A 12774-nucleotide genomic window follows, 5' to 3' on the forward strand; every position below is an offset into this window, starting at 1 on the left:
TTTTTTACAAAGTAAATATCTGACTTGCAATGATCGCATCATTAAATGATGGTACAATTATCATGTTTTATTGAATCATGTAAATGGATATTTAATAAATGGCGGCTGCGTACACAACATTTGTGGCCTTACACGACCTACTTAGCTGTCTGCATGTACGAGACACATCATCTCTAACTTGAGTGCAATATTTGTTTGCTGTTATTCGTGCGCTGACGCACACAAGTTAAATCCACAATCAACACAAAATGCAGTGTAGTATTTGGAGGTTATGTTTGTATTTTTGCAGTACTCTCTATCTACAGTCAGTTACATTCGCAGAGGATAGTACAGTCCAAAAAGAGATACACAACAACTATCCCAAAAAAACAAAAACAAAACAAATACAAGACAATACAATCGCAGATGTTTTTTCATCCAGTACAAAATAGTCCACCTGCAACTTAAATTATGGGTGTGTGAAAATACAGAGGATTTCAAGTATATTCTCCCACTCATGGAACGCTGCGTAATGCGTCCTAATTGTACTTTTTAGAATTTTCCCTTACAAAAAAAACAAAATACTTTTTTAAAATGTAAATTAGCTTTCTTTCATGTGCGTAGAAAAACAACAAGAGTCTCGACGATGGGGGATCGAGGAGGGGTTAATCATGATAAATATGAAGAGAACTGCTGTCCATATAGCGTGTGTAATAATAATAATAATACTCATTATTATTGTTCCTTGCTGTCGCTCTTCTCCTTGTTCATTTTCTTCATCTTCATTCGCCGGTTTTGGAACCAAATTTTGACCTGCCTTTCGGTCAGATTGAGGACCCGGGCCACCTCATAGCGGCGGTCCCTGGTAAGGTACATATTGAACAAGAACTCCTTTTCCAGTTCGAGAGTCTGGTATTTTGTGTAAGGACACCGTTTCTTCCTGGTGGAGCGTGCGTGGATCCAATTTGCCACTGGGTTATCTGCAACAACAAAAAATATTATTTGCAATAAATATTGTTGTCAGGGAGCTGCACAGCATGGCTATAAAGGGCTCATATGTCAACGGAAACAAAATCATTTGTACACACATATTAAATATTCAAAAGTCAATAACATGCACTCTGCAAGGGCTCGCTTCTGCGTCCCTTAACTTGTGAGTAACACCATCGTAAAATACTCAATGCGCTTATTCACTTTATTGGCCCATAAAGTAGACCATAGTTCAAGCCGTTACAGGTCCTCGTTCATGGGACGTGTTCTTATATATGTAGACATCCTTAGTTTGCTCTGATGGGTCACATGATTGTGTTTTAACTGATTCTGCACGCATATATAGCACAGAGTATTGCAATGACCAACATGGCGTGTTGGAATACAGGCCTAAAAGGGGTTGAATAAGTTTGCAATATTAGGACAATAATAATAATAATGCTGTTTGAATGTTATATGATTTTCCTCCACCCAAATGCAACGTGTTACTGTGGGCTTGGAGCATGTTTACAACCGCGTGAGGGGTTTATAGCCCCAGTATCATTAGCCCAGTAGCGTTTGTCTTTTATAGTTGCAGAAAGGGGGGATGAGTGTATAATTTCACTTTACAGACATGTTCTTTCCAGCAAAAAAAAAAAAAAAAAAAAGCAGTAAAAAGGAGCTTGAACTTACTGGGGTCGAGCTCCGGCTTCTCCTCTTTATGCTTCCCAGCAGCCAGCACCTCCGGTTCGGGCGAAGGGAGGCTCTGGAGCGTCTTGTCCCGCATATCCGAGGATGAGCAGTACAAGTAATCCGTGTAGGTCCGCCCGGTGCTACCGAGGCATTCGCCGACCCGGTGCTCCGGGAAAGCGTCGGGCTTCAAGCCGTAGTGCCTGCCGTTGCCCGGGTAGCCATGGAAAGGCACCGCGCCCGAGATGGGCTCCAGCCAGGAGCGCACGTACCGAGATTCCGTGCCCAAGTGAGCCTGGTGGCTGTACGGATGGTACACCACCGAGGACTGCGAAGGGGCCCAGGACGTGGGGAACACCGCCGGCTTGGCTGCGAAGCTGCAGGAGGGATAGTCGCCACAGTCCGGGACGAGAGGACGCGGGCCGGCAGGGTGCGAGGCGGGCGCCGAAAAGCGAGTCGCTGCTGCTGCTGCTGCTGCTGCCGCCGCGAGGACCTCGTCGGTGTCATGGCTGATCAAGGAGTCCACATAATAATTACTTATGGGACCCGTGGTCGACATGTCGAAGCTTCCCGCACTCTTTTACATGCATCCGATTATTATATGGAGTGTATGTGTACTTTTTTATCTGACCATAGAACAATCAAGGCAGGTAATTATTTCCCCGAGCTCGGACGCCTGCGATTGGCTGCCTTCGTGTCACGTGACCGTATTTACCCCCACACCAAAAAAATAGTACGCGGATCAATGCGCCACTTACCCCGGATAGCCTCCGCGTTTTTACCTGATTAAACGTTTTTTTCGCTTCTCGGTGGCGGACGTCTTTAGAGGTAACCTCCACTGCGGCGTCTGCTTGTTTTTTTGGGCAACAAAACGCGGAGGAGGAGGGTGTTACTGGAGGATCTTTGTGCAGTCGCAGTGCAGATACATGCGCACAGAGGCACTATTTGATGGTGTCATCAATCTCTGTCTGCCTGCAAAATCCGCTAGCAATGTTGCAATTTTAACATGTTTCTTTTCAGAATGTGGCAGGGTGTTTATTTGTTTATGTCTTTAGACGGTGTTAACACTTAAATAAGACATGAAGTCACAGGGGCATTAATAAATAGTGTTTTCAAGAGGGCGCAACGACATTTCCAAAAAAGGGGATCCGTAGATAGCATTAGAGAAGGGGGTCCCAAAATTGTTGACAGGCAGCCCACTAGTGCGGCTGTACTCCACATAGTGGCCGTTCAAGTTTTAATGGCTGTCAATAAATTTTAACGACGACCATTTGATTGTTCATAAACGTGTCATTAATAAGCCAGCATCCTGCAGTCCCTCTCTTGACATAAAACCAACACAACTTTATACTCTTGTGTGTGCACATGTCACAACACACACACACACACACACACACACACACACACACACACACGCACACACTACACGCACACAAACACACGCTCACGCAGGCCTTGCAGGGATAAGGGAGACATTGCAGTCCCAAAAAGGAGGTAAAAGGGTTCGTTAGATTTATTTAAAACAAATAATAATAAGAAAAAATAAGAAAAAAGCTCTCCTAAGGGAGATAATAGGCTAATTTTGCCGTTTTATTCCGCAATATAAAGCCACGTGTCACTTAGCAACATGGCGGTGCTGTTGCACACATGTAAACGAACACGCTGCAATGCGGGTCTGCAATTAGAATAACGGTGCCATTAAGTTTAATTTTAATCTCACATTTTAATGTCTGTTTTTAGACTGATGCGGGGGTCATGTTTTTTTGCTTGCAAGCATGTGCGGGCATGTTTTTGTTGTTGTTGTTGTTGTTGTTGCATGTTTATTTCAGTTCACGTGATTACTAGACCTATTGCAAGCATGTGGACTAAATTTGACAATTCTTCGTTATGAGATTCTCTTTTTTTTAATAACCTGGAAAAACTGGACTGTGGGAAAATATTGACAAGTCTGCGATGGTTTTAACATGAACTAGAATAAAGTCATCGCAGTAGAAAAAACAGTTTTACTCTTTTTTATACTCCCAATATTTGTCTACAAACATTGTTTACAATATTTGTCTACACACATTGTTTTATATATATATTTATACATTTATATTTATTTATATATATATATATATATATATATATATATATATATATATATATATATATATATATATAAAATATATATATATATATATATATATATATATATATATATATATATATATATATATATATATATATATATATATATATATATATATATATATATAACAATGTGTGTTATGGAGTTCAGATTCAAGCATGAAATATAAAAGGCCAGACAGCAAGTCAAATGTTCCCCCAGATGTATCCTGACCACTATAAATTGTCCTTAACTTCAATGAGATCGTTTCAAACTTGTACTTTTTTTTTTTTTTTTTGTACCTGCAGGTTTAAGGTCTACGTCTGTTTATTCTGCTGCTGCTACTGCTGCCATTAAACCTCGCTGGAAAGTCTTATAGCACATATCATCTTTTAAATGTCTATCGTTCCTCTATTGTTATGTTTAATGCCTCTAATCTTAATACCTCGCTACTATTTTTTTTGTTTTGTTTTCCCATGCAAATAAATTGCATTTTGACGTCGATATTCATGTCACTTTCTGGTTATTCGTTTATTTAACTCAAGTTGCAAATGATATTTCATATTCGAATGTCTCGCCCGTTTGCATTCCCCGTTGTCAATCTAAATAAAACACGTGATATATAAACAGTTCTATGTTTGTCATCCTTCTTGTCATCAAGCATCTAAATTAATACTGTGTGTCAGTAGAATATGGTATCTTATTTAGCCTTAAATCTAAATACAAAAAACACATTTGACGTCTTGCTATACTTTATATTGATATGCATGTATATATATATATATATATATATATATATATATATATATATATATATATATATATATATATATATATATATATATATATATTCTGTTTGTTCATTGGAAACAACCCAAACAATGACCTCAATTTCCTCATCGTCTTTCTATTTAGGAACTAAACTGATTTGTGTTCCTTTAATATTCGACTTGTGTGCAAAGTATTTGTTGTTTAAATATAGTTTTAGTATACGAGACTGCAATTCAAGAGCAAAAAAAGAAAGCTATCATCTGCAGCAGAAAAAAACCAAATGACCTAAATATTTCCCTGCTTAGTCGTTTCCTGGATCATTATTTTGGAGCAAACTCAGATACATAAAAAAAAAAGAAAAAAAAAAAAAAAAAGAAAAAAAAAAGCAAGAGTATTTCCATCACGGTCACACGGCATGCGGCAAAAATAATCCATCCATCCATCCATTTCCTACCGCTTGTCCCGTTCTTCACGTGCAATTATGATTTCCACAACACATTAAAATGGCCCCAATTGCATGTCTCCGGCTCAGAATAATATTGATCATTAGCCAACATTTATGTAACAGTTGCACGTAGAGTCAAAGTCAAAGATAGAATTTTTTTCAATTTTTTTTAAATGAATAACGTTATTTGGTGATGTATTCAAGGGGGAATCTTTGATGTGCATCATTATCTCTGCACAAGCCTTCATTTGCAAATATTTGACTAAAACAGACTTTACACAGCCGATAGTTTATTTACTGCTCCTATTCTATATTGCCAGATCCATATTAGGACTGATGGCATATATTCCATATAGATTTCCATATCATTCTGAGAACCAGCGCCCTCTGCAGTAGACATGTGTTTTTAGTCTAGTTTTTTTTTCAGCCATATAAGAATGGACACAATAGCCACACATGGAGGATAAATCCTTATAGCATTACGCAGTGCATTATTATTATTATTATTCCATCCATCCATCCATTTTCTACCACTTGTCCCTTTTGGGGTCGCGGGGGGTGCTGGAGCCTATCTCAGCTTTATTATTATTATTATTATTATTATTATTATTAATAATGATATTATTACTGTATATATCACCTCTCAGGGGGTGTTCAAGGGAGATGGGTCAAATGCAGAGAATCATTTCGCCACACCTAGTGTGTGTGTGACAATCATTGGCACTTTAACTTTAATATAAATATTCCATGAAATAATGAATAAAAGTAACGATTAAAAACATTGCAGTTAAAATACATTGGACGTTTTATTCTCTTGTTTTGTCCTGCAGTGTCTTGCCACACCTCTGAAGTGTCCTTAAAGGAAGTGCGCGTCTGACGGCTACGGTTCCTGTGCGCCACTACAAAGTGGAAATAAATGGCTTTATGTTTATATGGTTTTAGGGTGAACTGTTTGCGGCGCTGTAAAAGTCTTTGTGAGCGATACATTCCAGGAGAAGACGGCCATTCACAAGAGCTGAATGAAAGTGACTTTGGATTCCAGACTGTTCCCCCCAATTCGTGCAATCTGCAGCGGCGCTGGGGCAAACACTGAGGGGGATTAGCGCAGCACTATACATGATAGCTGCAGCTTTGGAGTGCAACAAAACAACAAAGCATCGTGTTGCATCCCTTTTTTGCTCATTTTGACAGCATTTATTTTATTATATTTGATTTTACTGACAACATATGCTCAAGTAAACTGTAAGCAAAACACAAAAAACAGGTTATGCACAAAACTGACTGCACAATAACATGTAATTAAATAGCTATCATTTGCTTGTGTGTGTGTGTAACACTATGCAACAACATGACTCATCAATGACAGAAAGAAATAGATGGGCAGATGATAGACGGATTATGCATGACACAGTTATGACATGAATATCAATGAGACACAATGTGGTGAAATGGGATCCTACAATTAACTATTATTAGTGATATCATTAAGCCAACATGTTTTTTAATGTCAGAATTAATGCTATAACGTCGTCATCTGACTCCAAATCGTCCAATTGTAATATTTTCTATTCCATTTATTGCTACTATTAATCTCACAATTTAATCTTTCCATTAATGTATTATTTATATTTTATTTTTACATATATTTTCAAATATATTTTATATTGCGGTGTTCATTTTCCCTCGATCCTCAGCCATTGTTATTGTCAATAGTGTTGTGTGCGTGAGAGTGTGTTTGTGTGTGTGTGTCCATGTGTCTCCTTTTTCCCTGGTGGAAAAAAAACTTTGTTTTTCAATTTACCTGCATGTGCATGAACCTGCTATATAAACAAAGTTTGATTGAGTCATCGAAATAATATTACTAGAACGTGGAATACATGTTATCAAGCCAACTTTGTGTATGAGGATGCAGTGGTAAATAAAACATTGTAACATGCCAAATATCTTATATTAGAATGGCAATGTGACAAGCTATAACAGTGTGATTATTGCATTTATTTTGACTGCAAGTGCAAATATTAGTAACGTGTTAGATATCACTATTTGGCCTTAGTTTTTGTTGTTTACTTAGTGGATTGGTGACATATACTTCAGGGGAAATGTAAGAAACACAAATGATCTTAAAACCATTTCAAAAATGGCTCAATCTCCTTAATATTATTACGTTAAGTGTTCTGCACATTTAGTGCCTCTTTTCTTTGTGATTGAACCAGTTGTAGTTGCAAAAACAACAACACCAGAGCCCAATTGCATATTAAAATCAAAAACGGCCGTCATGAGTTCAGCACTGGAATGTCTGCATTATGGGATCATTCTGGAAAAAGCCCCTAACAAGCCCTGAATTGAAAGTGTCAGACATATTGATTTTTCATATCAATCTGTCTATCCATCCAACCATGCATGCATCCATCAATGGCAGATGGCGTTTGTTTACACTCTTCCTTGTTGACCAAAAACACAGCAGCATACAAATATCATTATTCCAATTTGCGACCTTATCGTGAGGACCTGCTGAATTGTGCCCTTGATGAAGACGAACTGACGTAATCAAGGCAGTTTCTTGTTGCCGAGTCAGGAAGCCAACCCCAACAACATGAAACTACCTAAACCACGCTTCAGTTTCGCGATAGAGAGGGTTAAAAAAAAAAAAAAAAATCCACGAGAAAGGCACTCTAAAGACCCACCAAGACAAAGGCGAAACAATACAAACACACCAGGCGCCATCAGGCTGCAGACTTTCTGAACAGTCCTGCTGCACACACACACACACACACACACACGCACAAATATTCAAATAGCAAATAAATAACCCCTACTTATATATATATATTTATATATATATACATATGCACACATGCATTGTATAAGCACACACGCATTTAAATGTCTCAGGCATGGACAATAAATAGAACAACAAACAGCAAGTTGTCATCAAATATGAAGAAGCATGCTTGTCACAAAGCAAAACCCCCGCTGAGAGAAGAAGTCAGATACTGCACATACATGAGGAATACAAAATATGTTGTATTTTTTTTTTTTTTAAACAAAAACACGTCCTACCTTGACTTGCTTCCAACAGCCGCCTCTCCTTATCCACGTGTTCTGCCTCCCTGATGGATGGACGTGCTCCTCGTTCGTCTCTCTCTTATCCTCCATCTTTTCTTTTTATCCCGGGCTGCAGCCTCCTGCACGCATGCAGCCTCCGAGCGTGGATCGTGCACTTTGCAGCCCCACTGGTGCTGTGTGCGGGATTAGCTCTTTTCGGCGGTACACGCACGCACGCACGCACACACGCGCGCGCGCACACACACCTTTTAAGCGCATCTTTACTGCTGCAGCACATTATATTTGCAGATCATAAAATCCACCCCCAACGCTCTCCGTGCAGGGCGAAGCTGACATTAGAATTTTATCACCTTGACTTACTGTGGTCACCTGGACAATATTTAAATCAAGGTTATGCTCTCCCGCCTCTATTAAAAAAGTGGCCTCATGGCTCTCTCTCTCTCTCTCTCCCACTCTCTCCCTCTCTCTCTCTCTCTTCTTCTTCACACTTTTTTTCTTTTTTTTTTTTTTTTGCAGGGACAACTTGGCTCCCATTGCTCCCCTATGTGGGTTGTTTTGACGCGGCTGGTCGTGACGTGGCTGCAGGGGGGGCAATCTCGTGCACGGCTGGACGCGTGCATGTTTTTCTCGTCCCCTCAGGAAAAAAAAATCGTCCATTTTTTTTTGTTTTGTTCTTTAGCCAGAGGGGGAACAAAAGCTGAGGGTTTATATGAAGGCACATCCCCTCATATACTGTATGTCTGGGTTAAAAAATGGTGTGTGTGTGTGTGCGTGGGTGTGTGTGAATGTGTGTGTGTGTGTGTGTGTGTGTGTGTGTGTGTGTGTGTGTGTGTGAGTGTGTGTGTGTGTGTGTGTGTGTGTGTGTGTGTGTGTGTGTGTGTGTGTGTGTGTGTGTGTGATGATAATGACGTTTAGATGTAATGATAGACAGCGCCATGTTCCCTGTGGCGACTCTCCCTGCTGAGCTTCTTCAGCTTCATGCGTCTGTTCTGGAACCAGATTTTGACCTGCCTGTCGGTCAGGTTGATACTCCTGCTGATCTCCAGGCGGCGCTCGCGGGACAAATACATGTTGAACAAGAACTCCTTCTCCAGCTCCAGTGTCTGGTACTTGGTGTAAGGACAACGCTTCTTCCTGCCACTTTTGGCCTTCAACCAGTTTCCGGTGGTCTTCTCCGCGGAAGGATCTGCACTTGGCACAGAAAAGGAAAAAAAACTCACGCATTAGTCCGGGAAATTAAATCACTGCATGGCTTGTGATTTGCATCTGTTTCTGGGAAACCACACGCAATAGGCATGCATGCAAAATAGTGTCATCATTTTTCTAAACAATTAGAACGTGCATTCATTATAGGGCTAATTTAATCATGCATGTGCAGGCCTAGTGGATGCATAAATAGCCATACAAGGTATAATCTAGATTAATCTACCAATATCGTTTACAACCGTGCACATCTCGCAGTGCTGCATTGTGATTATCTAAATCCTTCGTGAACACTGGCTGAAAACATCAAGCCTTACATGCCCCGGGCTCTTACTTTGACAAGAGACCATACTTCCTGCTACAATCACCTCTGCTAATTTTTTTTTAATTAAATCAAATTAGGATGAGCTGTGTAAGCACTTGCATTGTGCTTGTTTTAGTGTCGGTGCTGGACCTCAGACTCACATAAAGGTTTATTACTTTGGTGCACTAGTAGTGCCAAAGGTGTTGTGTGGGGAGCTGCGGTCGAAAGCCTGGACTGGAACAACATGTTGGGCTTGTAAAATAAGCATTTTACAAAAATAAAGACAAAAAATGTTTTTTTTTAAAGAGGCTTAAGGGAGTAGAGAGACACACACACACACACACACACACCGAAAGAATACTAAATGAACACAAAGTGTGCTAAACGCATTTTGTCAGCACCAAAACGGAGAATAAAACACAATATCTCAGAAACTAGAAACATTTCAGAAGAAAACAATTGTAGTGGTTGAATATTTAAAAAAGAAAAAAAAACATTTGGAAAATTAGAATTTCATTGAAAATAAAAGTGCGACATGAAAGATGAAGTAACAATAGCTCATTTTGTTTAAATAAATATTCCCTAAAAATGCTATCTTGAGAGATATTGATGGAATAGAATGGACTGGAAAAGACTTTATTGTCATTATATTTGCATACAACGAGATTAAGGACTCCAATTTAATGCGGTAGTGGAAACGAATATGGAATAAAAATAAATCTCACAAGTAGTAATAAAGATTAAAAAAAATAAGAATTGAAATAAACAGGCTAGTATGTAATAAAACAATAAGCATTCACAATCCTGTACAATATATTGATAGACTTTCTATTTCAAACCAAACCAAAACAGCATGATTGTTTTCAAAATAAAATGTACATATTAATAATAAAGGTATGGCGTTTTTACGTCGCACAATTTGCAGATGTTAAAAGGGTGACAGTTTTAAAAGTGGTTGCATGTGAGAGAACGATGATGAATGCTGGTTTTGCGTTGTCACGTTAATGCAAAGGTGTTAATGCTGCATGCTGCACGACCCCCTGCTGTGTCAAATAGCTGCAGTATAGTTAGGTGTGTGTTGGCGCGCATGTTAGTGTACGCATGCGTAATCAAATAATGTACCTTTTAATTCGGCATCCGAGTCATCCGAGCAGCTGTCACTCTTGGCCTTCTGCTTCCTGTCCTGACTATCATCCGCCTGGCTAACTTCCCCCTCGGTCTGCCGCGCCGAGCCCGCTTCCGCCGCGGCCAAGTGGGCGAGAGAGACCCGGTGCTGCGGGTCGTCCGGCGTCCTTGCTCCGTCGTACACCTGGAAGGAGCTGCTGGGTGCGTGGGGCCCGCAGCTATTGTCCCCCAGCCGGATGTAGACGGCGGGCTCTGTTGTGTCCTTGCTCTTATTGCTGTCATCCGGATAGCGGCCACAAAACGCCTCCTCTTTGACGTCGCACGATTGTAAACACGGGGCAACAGGTTGGGAGTCCCCTGCGGACTTGGAGCACCATGCGGGCAGCTGCGCGGGCAGGTAGGGCCCGTCGTGCTGGAAGCTGCCGAGCGGATGCCCGGAGGACGCGGCCACCTTCAAGACGTTTCTCCCCGCGGAGTAACCGTAGTCAGGGGCGGCGTGGATGTACATCCCGGGCACGCTGGAGGAGTATCCGTCACCCCGGTAGGATGATGATCCTCCCATTAAGGAATCCATCAGGAAGTTGCCCGTTGCTACGTTATTAGGACATGACATCTTTTTTTTTTCTTTTTCTTTTTTTTGTGTCCAATAATTTCACTCTGTCTGCTGGATCCCGCCTAGAGAATCAGGACAGTGTGATGCTGACATCTTTTGGGGAGGAGGAGGGGGGGGTGTAAAAAAATATATATCCGGAACATAATTATGGATGCTGGGAGACGTGGTCATGTGATTTTCAGACCAATAGCGGCGTGGAAGTGGCCTTGATGCTCCAGACTGCTGTGACGTCAGCGCGGTCAAGTTGGGAAGGGAGAGGCCTCTGTGGTGGAGCAAGAGCGACGCCCGGTGGCCACGGATGGGATAGGACGACTAGGCCTCAGCCTGGCCAGACAAAGGGAGGCTTCATGCGGCTGACATTTTCATCCAAACTACTTTGATTTTGGGAGATATTTTTGGTCGTCAGTAAAGTTCCAGAACACGTATTTCTTGTGAGACATATCATAAAAGTGTGTCATATATATATTTTTTTCTAATGCCACCAAAGTGACGAGGTAAGATTTGATTTAAAGGAAGATTTTCTCTTATAATATTAAAAAGGGGAATACGATGTGTTTGCTATTTGCTTGTTTTATCATGTAAATATTTTAAAGAAATCAGCAGTGATTCCAAAATATTTACTCTGCCATTGTTTTAGTGATGATCAGATAATGATTTTACTTAAGCAAATAATTGTATTTAAATTACCTATCAAATAGTCCATGACGTGATATTAAAATGATATTATTTAGGGGACTAAAATGGCACTAGTGTTTCTTTTTGTTTCTTTCGTTTTTGGCAGATCTTTTTTTTTTTTTACAGCCTCGTAAATAATTCACAACACACATGAAAATAACCGAGCAATGGCTGTATACAGTCGTATTATTTTTTGATGACATTGCTGCAGTGTGCTTTCAATTTGGCGGTTATTATACTGTACGTCTGAGTGCACTCTTTTTTTTATATGTGTATTTATATTTCTAGTCCCGAGGAGCTGGTGTGTGTGTGTGTGTGTGTGTGCATTTAACACAATAATCGATATATAAATAAAATATTCCAACTAAAAAAAAATAATAATAATTTGCAGTCCGTCATAAAGCATAAGGGAACCAGCAGCAATGTTATTGTGTGCACAGAAGTGTACTCATGGTTGGAATGGGACGCCCTGCTGTATGCGTTTAATCTGCCTCTTGTGTGTTGAAACAATGTGGTGAGCACATGACACTTGTGTTTGTCTGTTGTAATCAGTGTTTCATCTCTTGGATGGGCTGGGCAGCGTTAACAAATAGACAATGTTGCTGCAAGTATTTGATTAAAAAAAAAAAATAAATAAATAAAAATAAAGAATACAATTCATGAAGCTTTCCTTTGTTTAATTTCGTGTGAGATTGTTGTTGATTAAGTGTTTTGTTTGTATCCATGACATGTTATTCTTTTTGACAAAGCAGCACATCGACACACACACACACACACACACACATACACACATACACACACATATTACTCAAAAGAGCATTAGA

General features: G+C 40.0%; 2 protein-coding genes across 2 annotated transcripts; both read right to left on the reverse strand.

Annotated features, from left to right (window-relative positions):
• Positions 1 to 267: 267 nt before the first annotated feature.
• hoxc9a (homeobox C9a) lies at positions 268 to 2245 on the reverse strand. The gene is made up of 2 exons (XM_061971873.2): positions 1642 to 2245; positions 268 to 959 (listed from the first exon to the last, which is right to left on the reverse strand). The coding sequence occupies exons 1-2, from the start codon at positions 2195 to 2197 to the stop codon at positions 715 to 717; spliced, it is 801 nt and encodes a 266-aa protein (XP_061827857.1). The 5' UTR covers positions 2198 to 2245; the 3' UTR covers positions 268 to 714.
• Positions 2246 to 8941: 6696 nt separating this feature from the next.
• Positions 8942 to 11275, reverse strand: hoxc10a (homeobox C10a). Its single transcript, XM_072914727.1, has 2 exons — positions 10660 to 11275; positions 8942 to 9216 (listed from the first exon to the last, which is right to left on the reverse strand). The coding sequence occupies exons 1-2, from the start codon at positions 11273 to 11275 to the stop codon at positions 8942 to 8944; spliced, it is 891 nt and encodes a 296-aa protein (XP_072770828.1).
• Positions 11276 to 12774: the final 1499 nt, after the last annotated feature.

This window comes from Nerophis lumbriciformis, linkage group LG01 (genome assembly GCF_033978685.3).
Source record: "Nerophis lumbriciformis linkage group LG01, RoL_Nlum_v2.1, whole genome shotgun sequence".
In the NCBI taxonomy this organism is placed as follows: domain Eukaryota; kingdom Metazoa; phylum Chordata; class Actinopteri; order Syngnathiformes; family Syngnathidae; genus Nerophis; species Nerophis lumbriciformis.

Excerpts from the sequence above, each read along its gene's own strand:
- hoxc9a (XM_061971873.2), bottom strand. The coding sequence starts at position 2,197 with ATGTCGACCACGGGTCCCATAAGTAATTATTATGTGGACTCCTTGATC. Across the intron at positions 960-1,641 it reads GAAGCCGGAGCTCGACCCCA|ATAACCCAGTGGCAAATTGG; the intron begins GTAAGTTCAAGC and ends TTGTTGTTGCAG.
- hoxc10a (XM_072914727.1), bottom strand. The coding sequence starts at position 11,275 with ATGTCATGTCCTAATAACGTAGCAACGGGCAACTTCCTGATGGATTCC. Across the intron at positions 9,217-10,659 it reads CTCGGATGCCGAATTAAAAG|ATCCTTCCGCGGAGAAGACC; the intron begins GTACATTATTTG and ends TGCCAAGTGCAG.